The sequence below is a fragment of the Ruditapes philippinarum genome, unplaced genomic scaffold (genome assembly GCF_026571515.1).
Source record: "Ruditapes philippinarum isolate M1 unplaced genomic scaffold, ASM2657151v2 ctg2401_1_1_1_1, whole genome shotgun sequence".
Taxonomy (NCBI): Eukaryota; Metazoa; Mollusca; class Bivalvia; order Venerida; family Veneridae; genus Ruditapes; species Ruditapes philippinarum.
The window spans coordinates 1-19,490 of NW_026852444.1; the positions used below are offsets into that span (position 1 = coordinate 1).

General features: G+C 32.0%; 2 protein-coding genes across 2 annotated transcripts in view; one reads left to right on the forward strand and one right to left on the reverse strand.

Annotated features, from left to right (window-relative positions):
- Positions 1-3,599: 3,599 nt before the first annotated feature.
- LOC132760461 (peroxisomal targeting signal 1 receptor-like) overlaps positions 3,600-19,490 on the forward strand; it is a gene marked incomplete at its 5' end in the record, with an annotated part of 39,451 nt that continues 23,560 nt past the window's right edge. Inside the window, one exon of the mRNA XM_060752436.1 lies at positions 3,600-3,743. Coding sequence (XP_060608419.1) covers positions 3,600-3,743 — 144 coding nt within the window. The remainder of the gene's footprint in view (positions 3,744-19,490) is intronic.
- LOC132760470 (uncharacterized) lies at positions 6,537-9,172 on the reverse strand. Its single transcript, XM_060752447.1, has 2 exons — positions 8,557-9,172; positions 6,537-8,387 (listed from the first exon to the last, which is right to left on the reverse strand). Exons 1-2 carry the CDS (start codon positions 8,667-8,669, stop codon positions 7,037-7,039), a joined length of 1,464 nt encoding a protein of 487 aa, XP_060608430.1. The 5' UTR covers positions 8,670-9,172; the 3' UTR covers positions 6,537-7,036.

Below are 19,490 nucleotides of genomic sequence, written 5' to 3' on the forward strand. Positions count from 1 at the left end.
AAAAATATGGCAAATTTTACACATAACCTGGATCCAGTGATAACTCAAAAAGTACTGAAAATATTTTTATGAAACTTGATATATGGATGGATGGTAGTCTGGAAATTATGCACATCTTTTTCTTTTCTTCCTATGTTGAAAATTCTGGTTGCTATGGCAACAAATAGACTGAAAATATGGCAAATTTTACACATAACCTGGATCCAGTGATAACGCAAAAAGTACTGAAAATATTTTTATGAAACTTGATATATGGATGGATGGTAGTCTGGAAATTATGCACATCCTTTTTCTTTTCTTCCTATGTTGAAATTTCTGGTTGCTTTGGCAACAAATAGACTGAAAGTATGGCAAATTTTACACATAATCTGGATCCAGTGATAACGCAAAAAGTACTGAAAATATTTTTATGACACTTGAAATATTGGTAGATGGCAGTATGGAGATTATGCACATCCTTTTCTTTTCTTTGTTGAAAATTCTGGTTGCTATGAAGTAGATACATTCAGAAAAAAAGAAGTTATTAAAAAAAACAATATTTTTTTCATGAAAATTCTAAGTTCAAGGGAGGAAAGACTGAATTTCAAGATTTCTGATTCTAGTTTTTACGTTTTTATGCCCCCGCCATGTAATGGCAGGGGCATATAGTGTTACCCTGTTCCGTCATTCCGTCCTTCCGTCCTTCTGTCATCATCAGTTTCCGTTCATTATCTTAATAACCCTTGCACATATTGAACTCAAATTTGACATATGGATATGTCATGAGAAAATACAGATCAAGTTCAAAATTGGTCATGGTTCGATGATTTTTGGCAGAGTTATGCCCCTTTTACATTGAAAATAATATGAAATTTTCAGTTTCCGTTCATTTTCTCCCAAACGGTTCAAAACATTCAATTCAAAATTGACATATGAATATGTCATGAGAAAATACAGGTCAAGTTCGAAATTGGTCATGGTTCGATGATTTTTGGCAGAGTTATGCCCCTTTTACTTTGAAAATAATATGAAATTTTCAGTTTCCGTTCATTATCTCCCCAACGGTACAACACATTCAACTCAAACTTGACATATTGATATGTCATGAGAAAATACAGGTCAAGTTCAAATTTGGTCATTGTTCGATGATTTTTGGCAGAGTTATGCCCCTTTTACTTTGAAAATAATATGAAATTTTCAGTTTCCGTTCATTAACTCCCCAATGTACAACACATTCAACTCAAACTTGACATATGGATACGTCAAAGGAATGCGCAGGTCAAGTTAAAATTTGGTCATGGTTCAATGATTTTTGGCAGAGTTATACCCCTTTTACTTTGAAAATAATATGAAATTTTCAGTTTCCGTTCATTATCTCCCAATCGTACAACACATTTAGCTCAAACTTGACATATAGATACGTCAAAGGAATGCGCAGGTCAAGTTCAAATTTGGTCATGGTTCGATGATTTTGGCAGAGTTATGCCCCTTTCACTTTAAAAAATAATATGAAATTTTCAGTTTCTGTTTATTATCTCCCAACAGTATTAAACATTCAACTCAAATTTGACATATTGATACGTCAAAGGAATGCGCAGGTCAATTTCAAATTTGGTCATGGTTCGATGATTTTTGGCAGAGTTATGCCCCTTTCACTTTGAAAATAATATAAATTTTCAGTTTCTGTTTATTATCTCCCCACAGTATTAAACATTCAACTCAAATTTGACATATTGATACGTCAAAGGAATGCGCAGGTCAATTTCAAATTTGGTCATGGTTCGATGATTTTTGGCAGAGTAATGCCCCTTTTACTTTTGAAAATAATATGAAATTTTCAGTTTCTGTTTATTATCTCCCCAACAGTATTTAAACATTCAACTCAAATTTGACATATTGATACGTCAAAGGAATGCGCAGGTCAATTTCAAATTTGGTCATGGTTCGATGATTTTTGCAGAGTTATGCCCCTTTCACCTTTAAAAATAATATGAAATTTTCAGTTTCCCGTTTTATTATCTCCCCAACAATATTACACATTCAACTCAAATTTGACATATGGATATGTTTTTTGGAATGCGCAGACCAAGTTCGAATCTGGTCATGGTTCAATGATTTTGGCAGAGTAATGCCCCTTTCACTTTGAAAATGATATGAAATTTACAGTTTCTGTTCATTATCAACCCAACAGTGTTACATATTCAACTCAAAATTGACATATGGATATGTCAAAGGAATGCGCAGGTCAAGTTGGAATTTGGTCATGGTTCGATGATTTTTTTGGCAGAGTTATGTCCTTTTCACTTTGAAAATAATATAGATACATCTTAGGAATAAGCAGTTTAAGTTTGAATTTGGTCGTGGTTCAATGATTTTAGACAAACTTATCTTTCCTGAATGTTGGAAAAATTTTGAACTTTCAGTTTCAGCACTCATACTTTTGTGGAAATGTATATATAGCCATTATGTTGGCTACAAATAATGCAATATGCTACTTTTTAAAAGGTAAGACTGAATAATTTCAGTGCTTGAACATTGTATAAAAATGGTTTGTGTTAACATTGAAAAGTTTTAAGGGCTTTGAACTTAGAATGAAAAAAATAATTTGTGCAAACAAATTTGGAACTAAATATTATAACATTTGAAATTTTGGCTGCATGTGGGGGCATCCGTGGCATGATGACACATTTCTAGTTTCACTATAAGCTCTTTATTTCTTAATGTATTTTCTTCAAACTTTAAATATAAGTTTCTAGTCATCAACCACATCATATGTGACAAGGTTTACAACTCTAGCACAAAATTTATCCTGCAGACAACTCTTTTAATTTTGATATTTAAACCCTACAATCTGACATTGGACTGATCTTGATTCGATTCAGGGCAAGTTGATTACACAAAAGTGGGGTGGGGTCATTTTCATTTTTTTCTGAAAGTTTTTTTATTTAAAATTCAGAAAATTTTAAACCCTTAAAAATTTTAAAGTAAATTTTAGATTAAGCTTGAAAAAAAACCCCAAAAAAATGTTTAAACAACTTTCAATGCCTTTATCCTTTAAAAAAGTTTTTTCATAAAACTTTGTTTTTGGGGGAAGAAAATGCAGGGTTGACAGTTTGAAGACACACAGCCTTTGGGGAAATTGCTTCATTGGTTTACTTAATATGTAAATTCTGAAAAAAATGTACCTAGTATGTATGCCAAAATCAATCCAGTACTTGAAAGATATTTGAATCTTCTACAAGCGCATATATTTGTCATTTACACTATCAGTATGTATCAATATTTTAGATAAAAACTGTGAGTTCACTTAATTTTCTCGGTACGCAATTTGGTGGTTTTGTCAAAAATGGAAATTTTCGTGATTTTTGACTTTGTGGATTGTCTTTGCAAAAAAGCAATATGCAAATAATGTAACACAAACAATAAATCTTATAGCCTATAACATAAAATTTTGTACGATATGTAACTCATGGATTGACACAAAAAAAAACCCACAAAAATTAGTGCCCCACAAATAATATGATTTTGCAATAAATATGGTATTTTATCTCCAATATTTATTATTCAGAAAGGCAATCTGTGTTAATCCTGTATAAAATTAGTATTGGCTTGATCCACAGGAATACAAGTTTGAAGAAGACAACCCATTAATAAATCACCCAGATCCTTTCCAAGCTGGTCTAGAGAAGTTGAAACAAGGAGATATACCAAATGCTGTATTATTGTTTGAAGCTGCTGTGAAAAAAGATGAAAGTCATGCTGAGGTAATGTAAACTTGAATTTTTTTATGAGTTTCACGATCAATTATTTCGAGTATATATTCACCCTGCATTTACCTGATCATTATTTTGTATAAAATGAAAGTCATTCTGTAATGTAAAATTGAAATATTTTTAAGGGAGCTCAACTGACCTGGTAAAAAACACCTTAAAAAAAATTGAAATTCTTGCATAAATCAATTAAGACACTTAAAATAGAAAAGTCTGCAAAAGATCATAAAGAAATATAAAGTAGAATTGAAGTTTGAAATAATTTTTTATCCTGGTTTGAGAAAAAAGCAGTGCAACACTTTTCATTATTTAGTTATTTTGCATGAATAAAGTGGTTAATTGGGGAAAAAAGAAATGAGTGAATTTTTATCTCACCTGTCACAAAGTGACAAGGTGAGTTTTTGTGAGAGCTTTTCGTCCTGCGTCCGGCTGTGCGTCTGTCCGTCATCTATTAACTTTTACCACTAAGCCAATTTTAAGTAAAAAACTTAAAAGTCTTCTTTAAAAAAACACAAAGAGCTAAAGCTTAGACATTTGGCATGAAACATCTTCTAGTGAGTGTCTACCATGCTTGTTCAAATAAAAGCCCTTGGGCCAAAATTGGTCACCACTCAGGGGGTCATTAATTTTCCTTAAAAGTGTAAACATGTAGTAAAAACTGAAAAAATCGTCATTAAAATCCAAAAGGGCTAGGACTAAGATATTAAGCATAAAACATCTTCTAGTGAGTGTCTACCAAGTTTGTTCAAATAAAAGCTCTGGGCTCAAAATTGGCCCTGCACCGGGACTGGGGGGGGGGGTCATTGATTTTCCTTATATGTATATAGTTAAAACTTAAAAAATCTACTTTTAAAAGACCCAAAAAGATAGCGCTTTGATATTTGGCATGAAACATCTATTAGTGGGTGTTAACCAAGCTTGTTCAAATAAATTCCTCGGGTCAAAATTATTCTTGTTCATGGAGATGTTTTATATTCAGGTGAGTGATTTCAGGGCCATCATGGCCCTGTTGTAAAAATAACATTTCTCTCAGGGTAAAAGTGCATGTTAGAAACCCGAGAACTAAAATTTCACCCAAGGTGGAGCTCTATTACCGGTACAAACATGTATTGTGTTTTAGCTGACCTGTCACAAAGTGACATGGTGAGCTTTTGTGATCGCTTTTCTTCCTGTGTCCGGCCGGCGTCCCTCTGTGCACAAAATTTAACTTTAAACCACATCTCCTCATAATCTGCTAAGCCAGTTTCATCCAGAAACTTAAATAATCTTCTTTTAAAAACCCAATGATATTACATGTTAAGCATGAAACATCTTCTAATGTGTGTCTACTGAAAACCCAAATGAACAAGTATTCTGACCCAGGTGACCTATTTAGGGCCATAATAGCCCTCTTGTTATGATATTTTGTAGCAATGTTCACCACCATTAAATGTTTTGCTTCATACATAATCCAGTTCAAAGGTCAAGATTACACTTAGAGCTAATTGCTATGCTTATCTTTTAGGCCCACATGTCCATCAAAAGCTTTTGACAGGTATCTTTTACAACAATATTGACCTAGTTCTTCTTTAATTAATCTACTGCGTTACTAACACAGTAGAAAATAAATCATTCAGCATGGTCACGTGTCACAGTCCAAAGGTTCAGAAAAATCCCTGGAGGGTCATAAATAAATGTTTGTTAACCCTTTCCCTCATCAGCATATTGTGAAAAATGGCCTTTTTCATTGAAAAGCCTCCTGTTACAAGTTCAAACTGCTATGAAACTATGAAAAATGTTTCAATAATAATCAAACTTGGCACAAATGTTGACTGGACCATTGCCTTTGTAATGACATGCTCAGTCTTAAATTTCCTGTTACCATAGCAAGGAGGGGACGTCTCAAAATTGCCAAAAATCACTATTTGCTTTCATTTTTTCCATCAAAATTGATTTCAAAGTGCTGCAACTTCTCAAAGGATTGAGATAGTCAAAGGCTTTTCGGCGTTGGTTACATGTTACGTTATGATCGACCTGGGGTCATTTTTAGCCTCTCACAAGTTCAAAATTTTCTTGGTGATGAGGGGGACTACCGCCCCCTTCAAACCCCCCAAACAGAAGGGAAAACTTTTTTTAGCAACATTTCTTAAGCGAAAACATGTGTTTGGGGCCCAAATAGGACATTTTTTCACTATTTGATGCCTAAAAGAAGGGGGTGGGGCGGGGGGGCGAAAGTGCGTTGTTTCACGTATATATGTGGTAAAGGGTTAATGTATGTGTAAACCGTAATCATATTTAAAGCTAAAGTTTTAATTGTTATATTGGTTATTAGATATATTATATGATTAATCAAGTATAACTTTTAGAATCACAAACTATTACAAATAGCAAAACCAAAATAATTTATTCGTTTCCCTCTATGTTTGATACGATCTTGATTCCATGTGTTCCTGATCACAGGTGGCAATATTGTCCTGTACCATCACATAGCACTAGGAAAATGAATGAAAGAACTCCATACTATAATAAAAGAAGGTATATCCCATTGGGGGAAAAGCGAACTGTTAGTTTTCAGAGCAAAAAGGTTAAACTATGAACATTTTGAAGTGTCACTGCAATTTGTTTCAACTAGGTATTTTGAATTAATTGTAAGACAGTAGTTTTTCTGTCATCTTCTGGAGGCATGCTGCTTTAAAGCCATCATTTATTTACTATTATCTTAGATATTTGGTTTTTGCATGATTTACCCAACTTAATGCATTATGGGGTTGAGGTAATGACTAAAGAGGATTTTAAATAGAATTTTATTTCATTCATGCACAGAAGTATAAAAAAGCCATTAAATGAAAATGAATATTACACTAGTGTCATCACAATGTAACATAACATCATTGTGTTATTCAAACATCAAAATAGGTTAAATATTAGCATTGCACTATATGTATATGTGCATCAATGAAAAGAATGATTCCTTTTTACTGTATACCATTTTTATTTTTGGCATGTAATAAATAAAAATTTATCATTTTGTGTTTATTTCTTCATTCTATCTAAATTTATAGAACTCGTTAAGCTAAACAACACTATCATCATCTGAACTTTTTCTTATTTTTCCAACAGTTATGTAGTTTTTTTTTTGTAATATAACAAATAACAGTTAAACCAGATGCATTCAAAAATGGGAATTTCAAAAGAAATTATCACCTATAATGAATAAAACATGTTACACACTTTGCAAACATTTTGTGAGAAAGGCATCTATTTAAAAACATGTATATTTTTCTTTTGTGAATCATTTGTTTTAATGATTAGATGTCAAACACTTCAATGTTGTCATCTGTATATCTACTTATACACATCTTTGTCATTTGTTGATTACAACAGACTGATCTTATTTCCTCTTTTTCACTATCAGCTTTTATAACTTCTCCTATCAGCTCACCATCACATGTAAACTGTAAAACATTATTGGACAAATATCCAGATACCAGCACACTACCTGCTTCAGTGAGATAACAATAGTTAGCCCCCTTTAATTGTTTATCATTAAATGATGTAATAACCTGACCATTGTTGTCCAGTACTATCAGTCCATTAAAGTAGTCAGCAACATAAATCATAGTAGCATCCTTACTGACAGCTAAGCTGCATATGTTAGAGAACAACTTATGTCCTGATTGATCCTTACTGAACTGATGAAGTTTCCTACCAGACAATGTATACATATATACTGATGTGTTACCATCTGAGATATATAAATTATTGTTTGCAAATGCAAGGCCATAACATTTAAAATCAGTGTTAATCTTGTTTGTTGTTTTCATTTTTCTTTCTAGAGAAATGAAATGAACTTCCTTTTTTGATGGAATAGTTACTGCTACTTGTGTGTTATTGATCATACACACTTGCCATGGCTTTCCAGGTAGATCACAGTAGTCTGTGACAGTATAGTTATAACTGTGTAACCGTTTAAGCTTCATGTTGTCGTAATCAGCAAGAATTATTGTGCCATTTTCCATACAGCAGGCACTCCGGATGTAACAACTGGCATTATCCGACTTAACTTTTACATTATATGTTTGGTTTCCTTTAATCTGAAATAAATTGTCAGCAGTCTTTGTAGGTTTCTCTGATAATATGCCTAGGGTCTTCTTTTGTTCTATCTGTGTAAGAATTGTTCTGTCAGGTTGAAACTGTATGTCTTCTACTGTACTTTTTATTTTGGCATGTCCCATATATTTATTGGCAACATTTGCAGCATCTTCTCCAATCTTAACATAAACAAACACTTCAGAATGACTTGTGTTTGTAGATGCTAACTTATCATTAGCTGATCTAATCCTGGACTTATTTGCTTGTAGCTGTTTTAAACCGTCCTCGATTTTGTCTTCAAGACATTTGACTTGACTTTCTATCTCATCAATAGAACTTTTCTCCAGCTTGTCAAGTTGGTCATTGATTTCTTGACGGAATTTTCTAATATCAGCAAGTATTTCTGCTCTCCTCTTTAACAGTCTTTGTTTATCCTGTTTAAATCTATTTGCTTGGTTTTCAAGGGTCTTGGCTATTTCCTTGAGTTTTGTTTGAATGTCTCTCGATTCAACTTGGTAAGTATTGTTTTGGATAAATTCTGGTATGTAGAATGTATCCTTACATAATCTGAAAAATAAATTCAAACAGTTTATGAGGCTATGAGGTGACGGAGGAGATGATATTTTATTTAGTGTTATATATTAAAAATAGTCTAAGAATATTATGTAAATGCCTATATACTAAACATTCCATATACTTACTTAAAAAATATCTTTGTTTAAATACTATAGTTTACCTGTGATCAACTGCCATACATGTAGAACAGCCAACATTATCATGGTTCTGACAGTACATATCAATGTGTTTATGACTGTGTCTGTCACATCTCTCTGTTGGTGCCCGCGGCATAGCTTTACTGGTTCCTGACTTAAATTGAGATTTATCCAATACGTTGTGACCAGCACATAAAGGCACTTTACTGTGAACTTTGACACAACTAACACAGAAATAATCGTGACAATCTACACAGTATTTATCACCTTCAGTGTTCCTGCCTTCATTTCTACAAATTGAACATAATACGTCAAATATTTCATCCGAAAGAATATCCGTATCAATTTATCCACCTGTAGCCATTTTGTCTTTTTCCTTGACTACGTTTGTTAATTGAACTATTTACATTGTAAAATCGATAAAATTGTCCCTATTGCTTTCACAGTTATTTTAAATTTAAACATTGATGTACTCTATAATTAAGAAAACTGAAAGCCTTAAGAATGTTCTACATTGAACTCCTGGAAAAATATCAATTTCTCCATATTATTTTTTTTCATTGATTTAAATCCTCTCCTATTGCTCAATAATGTCTAAATGATTTGACCTACTTTAGGTTTAACTTATCAAAGGTGCCTTTATACCTCTTTGCACAAAGTGTAACTTAATCTGGTGAAAGATTATCCTTCAATATTTATATGGTATATAAAATGTTAAAATACGGCTGGTTTAACATTATGCTATTTAAATCAATATAACGCCGAAGAAAATATCTAACTGATAGAAAATAATTAACTTTATCTTCACTCGCAAAGCAAGTGGTGTACATTTACATGTATATATATTAGTCCTTTGTTGTTGTATTTAGGACACATTCAAAAATGAGCTGTTGCAATATCAAAATTATTTATTTGTCAGAATTCAATTAATTAGCTTTGACTGGCTATGAGTTTATTTTATCATGACTTATGTGAGGACTTGTCCATTGAAAGTTCTAATTAGACTTCATTATCAAAGGAAGACTTATATACAAATATAGGAAAGAGTACAAAATCACATCTTTAAATTCAGATTTTAGAAATTATGCATGTTAAAATATATAAGTATTTTTATTTTATCTATTGAAAATGTACTGGTTTTCTAGCAGTTTCCAATACAAAAAGTTGCCATTTTTTTACAAATTAGATAACAATCTGTCCCAGGAGGAGTACACAACTTTGACAAAACACAGTTATGTTTTTAAATGTGCATTATTTCAGAACAAATATGAACTTTTTGATATCGCCCGTAACAGCGGCTAGCGATAATAAGATGACTAGAGTCTGATGCGTTAACCACTTGGCCACGCCGGCTTTTTTGTCACAGAAAAATGTAACAAGGTTTTTAATAATTCTGTACATGAACTAATACACAACTGGGGCAATTTTGAGAAAGTATAAATCACAAATAAATTAATAAAACAGAGTAATTTATTGTGATACTGATAATTTACACTATGTATAATTGTATATTCTAGGCATGGTAGTATCTGGGTACAACACAAGCTGTATGATAATTTACACTATGTATAATTGTATATTCTAGGCATGGCAATATCTGGGTACAACACAAGCTGAAAATGAACAAGAACCAGCCGCCATTTCTGCACTAAATAAGTATGTTTATTGTATGTTAAATTCTTTATCAGTAATGGAAAGATAATTCTCCATCTAGACATTAAAGATGTCTTTCTTATAGGTATATGTCTGCAGTTTACCAGACTATCAGTTATTAATAGAGGGTTAATATAACATCAGTACTGGTTGGTTCCAGGAAGGGGACTTGAAAGTGATGAAATATGTTTAAACCAAATAATCAAAATTATGACTGTTGTCTGTCAGTTCTAAGATAATCAAACAATGAATTTAGATCATTTCTCTATTTCTATATACTATTTCAGATGTTTAGAACTCGAACCAGGTAACCTGGTAGCGTTGATGTCACTGGCGGTCAGTTATACGAACGAGTCACTGGCTTCACATGCCTGTCATACGCTCAAACTCTGGTTGAAAAACAACCCAAAATATGCACACCTGGTACCCGAACCAGTAGATGCTCAACCTAGAGTATCATCTTATGTTTCCAGGTATGATACTGTTCTTTTTTTAACTTTACTATCCCAATATCTATCTCTCAAATGGAAATGTTGTCTAGGTTTGTTTAGTGGAGGCCTGTTCTAACTTACTGAGGCTGCTTATTAAAAGATGTAAAAAATATATCTCACTTTATAGAGCTATTCAATAATCAAAGGGAGAAAGTTAGTTACCAGCCAGTTAGCTGAGTTGTTAGACCGGCAAATTTAAATGATACCATTTTTCTCTTACATAAGTAATGGTAAGAATAATCAAACTTGGCACAAATGTTGACTGGACCATTGCCCTTGCAACAACATGCTCAGGCTTAAATTTTCTGTTACCATGGCAACGAGGGGACATCTCAAAATTGCCAAAAATCACTATTTTGCGTTGATTTTTTCCATCAAAATTGATTTCAAAGTGCTGCAACTTCTCAATGGATTGAGATAGAGTCAAATGCTTTTCAGCGTTGGTTACACGTTACCTTATGATCAATGTGGGGTCATTTATAGCCTCTCACAAGTCCAAAATTTTCTTGGCGATGAGGGGGACTCAGCCCCCCTTCAAACCCCCCAAACAGAAGGGGGCACATCCCCCTTCTGGCAACCCCCTGATGTATCTTTTGCTTGGGGGACCGCGCCGAAAAAGAGGTCACATTTTTTAACAACATTTCTCATACAAAAACAAGTGTTGGGGGCCTAAATAAGGCATTTTTTTACCATTTGAGACAACAAAAAGGGGGGGGGGTGAAAAAGGCGTTAAAAGGCGTGTATATAACGTAATGGGTTAATATATAACAAGTAGTCTTGTTATCCCCCGCCGAAAAGGGGGCGGGGGATATAGTAATAGTCTCCGTCCGTCCGACCTTCCGTTCTTCCGGCCGTCCGTCCTTCCGTCCGAAATTTTTGTCCGGAGCATATCTCTAAATGTATTTGAGTTATCAACTTGAAACTTCATAGGTGGATAGACCTCAATTTTTCACCTGAGTGGAGCATAACTCAAAAAGTGTTTGAGATATCAACATGAAATGTCATAGGTGGATAGATCTTATTGAGGAGGAATGCTGTGCGCAAGAATGATAACTCTTCCCTATACAATTTTTGAGTTATTCCTCTTTGTTCTTTTTCATGCTATTTTGTCCTGAGCTTATCTCAAAAAGTATTTGAGGTATCAACTTGAAACTTCATAGCTGGATGGATCTCATTGAGGAGGAGTGCAGTGCACAAGAATAATAACTCTACCCTGCATAATTTTTTAGTTATTGCCCTTTGTTATTTTTCAAAATTAATTTTTGTCCAGAGCATAACTCAAAAAGCCTTTGAGATATCAAAATGAAACTTCATAGTTGCATAGATCTCACTCAGGAGGTGTGCAGTGCACAAGAATTATAACTCTATCTTTCATAATTTTTGAGTTATTGCCCTTTGTTATTTTTCATACCTAATTTTTCACCCGAGTGGAGCATAACTCAAAAGTGTTTGAGATGTCAACATGAAATGTCATAGGTGGATAGATATTATTGAGGAGGAATGCTGTGCACAAGAATGATAACTCTTCCCTATACAATTTTTGAGTTATTCCTCTTTGTTCTTTTTCATAATATTTTGTTCGGAGCTTATCTCAAAAAGTATTTGAGGTATCAACTTGAAACTTCATAGGTGGATAGATTTTACTGAGGAGGGATGCAGCACACAAGAATGATAACCTACCCTGCATTATTTTTCAGTAATTGCCCTTTGTTATTTTCAGCCATCAGTATTCACATAGGTTTCAAATCTGTAATCACTATAGCCATCAGTTTTCATTACCAAAAGACCTTAAAATGGAGTTATTCTGCTCTACTACATATACATTCTTCCTATGAGCAAACACATTCGGCGGGGGATGGCCATGTTGACATGGCTCTTGTTACATTTGAATAAGTTTGAGTAAGGTAGTGGCCTAATCAGCTTAATATATAACAAGTTGTCCTGTTACATTTGGATAAGTTTGAGTAAGGTAGTGGTCTAATCCGCTTAATATATAACAAGTAGTCTTGTTACGTTTGGATAAGTTTGAGTAAGATAGTGGCCTAATCAGCTTAATATATAACAAGTAGTCTTGTTACATTTGGATAAGTTTGAGTAAGATAGTGGCCTAATCAGCTTAATATATAACAAGTAGTCTTGTTACATTTGAATAAGTTTGAGTAAGGTAGTGGCCTAATCAGCTTAATATATAACAAGTAGTCTTGTTACATTTGAATAAGTTTGAGTAAGGTAGTGGCCTAATCAGCTTAATATATAACAAGTAGTCTTGTTACATTTGAATAAGTTTGAGTAAGGTAGTGGCCTAATCAGCTTAATATATAATAAGTAGTCTTGTTACATTTGAATAAGTTTGATTAAGATAGTGGCCTAATCAGCTTAATATATAACAAGTAGTCTTGTTACATTTGAATAAGTTTGATTAAGATAGTGGCCTAATCAGCTTAATATATAACAAGTTGTCCTGTTACTTTTGGATAAGTTTAAGTAAGATAGTGATGTCATTTTTTGTTACAGTCATGAACATAAGCAGATACAGGATCTTTACATTAACGCAGCACGTACAGTGTCTCAGGGTGAGATAGATGCGGACGTACAGAGTGGTCTCGGAGTTTTGTTCAACTTGAGCGGAGAATACGATAAAGCGGTAGATTGTTTCTCAGCTGCGTTACAAGTCAGGCCAAAGGTATTTGTAACATTTGACAAGTTAAGTTATTGATTAAGCAGTGTACTTTTTTAAGGGTACAAAGCTATATCTTATGAAATATTTTCATAAAATTTATTAACTGTCAAATTTTATTGTTTCTATAATTTGATTGTCGATTTTCAAAAGAATTATAATATAGAACTTCCATTATTATTTCATACAGGCATTTTGGAAGTTCACTTTAAAAAATTCAAACACAATTTTTTGTAACAGATATATAGTATAGCTTAATACACTTTACCTCAAATGTACTATAAGTACCATATTTTGATAATGATAATTATGGGCTATAAATATTAGATGACACTAGCGCGACTTAACTGTGTAAACAAGAAATTTCGGAATTTTAAATAGCAATAAACTTTAATAGCTGTGGTAAGTGATGGTTGTTAAAGGGGAATGCTATAATTGTTCTGATCAAAGACACAAGGTTAATTGTTAGAAAAGCAGAAAATTAGAAATAGTCTAAAGTTAATGTTATAGTTTTTTCTATCATAAACACCCTGTAACTTGTTAACAGAAAAGAAACCTACTGGTAATTTTGGTATTGTTTTCTTATCGGTCTAGAGTGTAAATAAGTATCCCTTTACTTGTTTGGGTAATATATTTTACCTTAGGGACCAAAGTAGCCCATAGATAGTACTGTTGGCTCTTCAATTAATACATATTTTGAAAATGTCCCTATATGAAAAATGGTCTTATCAGTATGTAAAGTTTTGGTATGTTAATCATATGATAGCTGTGGTAAATTTTATTTTATATTTTATGTATGTCCTTTCAAGGATGCGTTGCTATGGAACAAACTTGGTGCAACATTAGCCAATGGTAGTCGTAGCGAGGAGGCTGTAGACGCGTACCATAATGCATTGCATTTATCTCCCGGCTTTATACGATCACGATATAACCTTGGTATAGCATGCATAAATCTAGGGGCTCACAGGTTAGTTATTGTCAGCTATACCGCACAAAACATACACAAGTTAAATAATTTAGACATGAAAATATGATCATGAAAGATTTGATATTAATTCATTTTGGTTTATCCTAAATATATGTACTTGTATATGTCCCAAAATTGAACAAGAACATCAAATATACATTGTATATATAAAATAAAGATGTAAAATTTAGTAATAACTCAAAGTTACGCTATCAATGGCTGACATTTATATACATGAAGTTTATATCTGGTTTATTTCGAAAACCTGTCCATGCATCCAAAAATTTAACAAGCATTCTATATATAAAATAAAAATATGAAACATAGGTTTGACTCAGAGTTACTTTATCAATGGCTGTCATATATATATTTTATTTTTGGTTAATTTCAAATACATATGCCTCCTTTAATTTAACTATGATATAAAATGTATATTATTAAAATGAAATATAAAGTTAGTTCCATTATTTATCAGGGAGGCGGTGGAACATTTTCTAGCTGCGTTAAGTATGCAGAAACAGAGCCACGGAATGAAGGACCCGCAGTCTGTGATGTCACAGAACATCTGGAGCACGTTACGTATGGCCATCTCTCTCATGGGACGGCCGGAACTCTACCAATACTGTGATAATAAAGACGTTGACGGACTTAATAACGAGTTCGGATTAAATTCAAACTCTTGATGGAGTTCAAATGATGGAAAGTGTATTGATGTTTCAGTGGATAAAAATTTAAATGGCTCAAATTTATCACAGGCACGACAGTTTGGTTGTGATGTACACGGTGATATAAACTCACGTCACAGCGGAACGGAAATCTATACAATCATCAGGGGAAGAGATTTCTGTACAGATAAAAGTAGTTCTAATTTACAGAATGATGAAAATGCTCAGATAAGTAGTGATTTAGATACTGATTTAACTGTTGGAAATGTTGAAAATGGAAGAAAGAGCTCTGATAACAAGAAAAGTGAAGAGAAATATGCAACAGTATCTAAACCACAAGAGATTATTTTTGATGAGACTGCTTTAAATGTTCCGACAAAGCTAGATGGTAACAAGTCGGGAGTTTATTCTCAATCGAGAAGTGATTATGCAAAACCATGTGATATTGTTATGGTAAAGGGAGGTAAATCTGTAGAGAATGTTAACAAATGTGTGACTACTGATAATAATTGTTCTGAAGAGAATATAGATTGCCTGCCAGGTGTCCTTAAATTGATATTTGATTAACAATTAATAATCATTATGATTGATTGTTTTGTTTGTTAATGTATTTTGAAATAATTCATTGATTTAGGAAGATGTAAATGTGTATTTTGATTGATGTTAATTGGCTATTTTTGTCTATCTCTGTCACAAACTACTGTTTTAGTTAACTGTTATAATGTATATATATTTTGACTGGTAGCTTTACAAAAGTTTGTTACTTACCTACATTAGATGGAACTATGTCACCTAATTGAATGGCATCAGTGTCAGATTCTCTGAAGCTTTAATTACATTTTTATACTTTTCCACATCCATCCCTTCACCTTGAGACCTGACTTATCTTAGATATTTAGTATGTAGGTAAGTTAATGTTGACTTGACAATTTGGGAGAGTTGCAGGTCAATAAGTTAAAGGTCAAGGTGCCATATTTTAAATTTAGATTTTTCTACTTTTCTCCAGTTTTGTTATGTAGTTAGAGTGTTTAAAGTAAATTTTATATTTAAATCATGTAACTCATTTTAATATCAATTTTAGCATCACTTTTCAAATGAAAATTGTGGAAGTATTTGATAAATTTTTGTAAAAAAGCGCCAGAAAAATGGTATATTTAAAGCAGCATGCCTCTAGGTTCATACTAATTTTCATGAAAATTTTGAAAATGTATTTAAAAGTAAAATATCCTGAAGTGAACTAAGAAAATAATTTGCACATTAAAAAAGGCAAGGTCTAACAATTTACGTAAATTACCAAAATAAAGTTAAAGGTCATGCAGTAGAAATATTGTGATAATTATTGCAAAATCAGCGACTCATTGTTTATAAGTATAACATGTCAATTACTAATCACCTATAACATGTGAATTATATCTTGAATCTTTTTACTTTTCTTATAATTTAAGTACATTTTTATCAAGTTTGATTTACTTGACACATCTGGAGGCATGTGGCATAAGTATACATACATACAGTGTTTACATTACTTCACTTGTTAACTTAGTAATTAGTTTGGGTTTTTTTTGACAATAATTAAAATTTTTGGTTAATGTGGTTAAATTGAACTCCCTTTAAAATCTTTCATAGATTTAGATTTTACTTGTCAGTTAAAATTGAAATAGTTGTGTATATTTTTGTTTGTTTTAATTATCCCTGTGATTTTATTTGTTAATGATCAATCCTTAAGTGAGAAGTAAGTCCCCTTTAAAATGGAAATATTTTTTTTTTGTAATCAGATAATTTTTGCAGGTTTTTATATTCTTGCCAAATTAAAGAGCATTGTACTATAAACTTTTTTATGGAAACTAACTTAACCCATATACATTATTGAAAAGGAGTAACATTCTGGAAAGTTGTAATGTCTTGGAAGCATTGAAAACTACACAAAATCATAAAAGATTATTTTTTTACAATGTACACCTTCAAACTCACAGGACACCTTGTTTATAACTTAGCGCATACCAATTAAATTGTCATGCTTTTAATCTAGAAAAGTCTGTTTTTAATTCAAAGGGAGATCATTATTGCATACTAAAATTCTTTAAACCAAACAATATAGTGGTTGGTTCTAGTGCACATTTATACTGGCGCACCATTCCTCTATACTTATATGAGGTCTAAGGACATACATGTAGGTCTGTTGTCATGGCAACCAGCATTTTAAATAGAGTCAAAAAGGTTCATCTGCAGAAAAAAACTTTTTTTGTTGTGTGTATGTGTGTGTGTATGAATTTTGAATTCAGAAAGAATTGGTTTTCATTTCTACTGTCAGATTTGCTCATACAATTTTGTGGCATTGGTTTTGTTCACCTGGTTATAATTATGTTAATTTTAAATGATTTTGTTTAATAGCTTCAGTCTACACATTATTTTGGTTTTGTACATGCATTTAGAAGTTCTGTGTCATAAAGGGTGAAAAAGAAACTTTTTGACATTTAAGGGCTTTAGAATTTTGTCGTGCGATTTTAACTCATATGACATAAAGAGTCACATAATGTTTGTACCATGCCGACGAATTTTGTTATTCAAGCTCATTTGCTGTTGAAGATTTGTCATTTTTTCTGTTAAAATAATACAATATAGGGGATTATTTTGGATTTTTTATTTCTTTTGGACAAGGCATGATTGTGTATCTCTGTAAATACTCTCTCTCTCAGATTAGTTTAGTTTAGTACTGTCTTTTTAACAATATAATTCGTGAAATAAATCATGATTATGCAAATTTGGAACAAGACGTGTACCTATTTTCCTTCAGTTTTTACATTCCTGATTGTACATGCTTTGCTTATGAGTCGTCTCCTTTGATATTATGAAAATTGGAGAGATTCTGCATTATCTTTTTAAAATAAGCTCAACAAAGCTAAAAACTTAAAATTTGAAAATCATACATAATCAACTGGAGAACTTAAAATGGAAATAATTGAAAAAGATGATAAAGAAATATACTCAAAAATTAAATGACAAAAAAACAATATTTAAACAAAGGTTATTTAACCTTTAAAATTCTTTTCATGTTTTAGGTGTTTTATTTCTTTGTTACAAAAAAAGCCTCAGTTGAGCTTCTTTTTACCAAAGATTATTTATTAAGATTATAGGATTTTGTTAAAGAATTCAAACTTTTAAAAGCACTTTTTGACGAAAGACGAATCAGTATGTGTTTTTATGCATTTATTATATTAGATATTTTATTATTTGTTGATGGATTTTAGATTTCTTTATTTCATGATAATTTATTTGATAAATTGTTCATATTATATTTTGTATCAAAATACAAAAAACGGAAAATAAATGGATAAGAAAAATATACACATGTCTTATGTTGTTGATATATATGTATACACCATATTTCTTCTGTGAGATTTATGAAGTAAGGGTTAACTTTGCATAATTTGATCTCTTTTCGGAAATTTATGTTGATGCAAAATGCTGTTTGCAATGTGTAATTATTTCTTTTTTTCTTCACAAAATTTTTTCTTTTCAATACATTTTTAAAATTTTCTTTAAAAAATTTCATTTTTTGTTTTATTTAAGGCGTTCTGCTTTAAACCCTTATTTATAAGATTTTGTGAAAAAAGGCTATTTATTGAAAATCTCCCCCTACAATTAAATTTTTAAAAAAAAAATTAAAAAAGCCCCTACTAATCAAATTTTCAAAAATTTGACTGCCATTGCTTTGTAACAAAAACTCAGTTTAATTTCATATTTCCCTGGGAGGGGAACATCTCAAATTTAAAAAAAACTTTTTTTGCGTTATTTTTTCCATAAAATTTTATTTCAAAAATGCTGAATTCTCAAAGGGTTAAGAAAGTAAAGGCTTTTTAACGTTGGGTTTCATGTTACCCTTTTTGATCGAGGGTGGGGTCATTTCAAGGCCTCTCACAAATCTCAAAATTTTCTTTCGGCACCTCAGACATTCTACATGGGCAGTTTAATTACTACAGGAAATGAGGGAGATAAAGGGTGCTGGACATTTTATACCACAAAGATATAACAGTTTTACTACAATGGCCTCAAAGTATTATTATCTTTTTGGAGGGTTTCGACCAAATGTGGAGGGTTTCGACTGGAAATTGCTGGTTCCTCATTGCTCCCAACTATGACATTTTTGGTAAAAAGTTTGTATGTTCTTTTTATTTTTCAAAAAGAATTATATATACTAATTTTTTTTTCATTGATGTCTGAAAAGAGTGTAATAAAATATTTGAATAAACTAGGTTCAAACAAATCCACTGGTCTGGATGGTATTTCTTCACGTTTTGTAAGAGATAGCGCATATATTATTGCCTTTCCTTAACACACATTATTAAATTTCATTGATTACCAAAGGGCATAGACAGTGATTTTAAAGGGGAAAAGTTTTTTCTCTTTTCAAAAAAATGATAAAAAAGAAGTTGGCAAATACAGGGCCCGTTTTCCATATTAAAAATTGTTTCAAAAAAATTTTTAAAGGGGTTTTTTATGATCA

What these genes read in the sequence shown, in the direction of transcription:
- LOC132760470 (XM_060752447.1), bottom strand. Translation starts at nt 8,669, where the DNA reads ATGCCGCGGGCACCAACAGAGAGATGTGACAGACACAGTCATAAACAC. An exon ending in TGTATGGCAGTTGATCACAG is followed by an intron (nt 8,388 to 8,556) that starts GTAAACTATAGT and finishes TTTATTTTTCAG; the next exon opens with ATTATGTAAGGATACATTCT.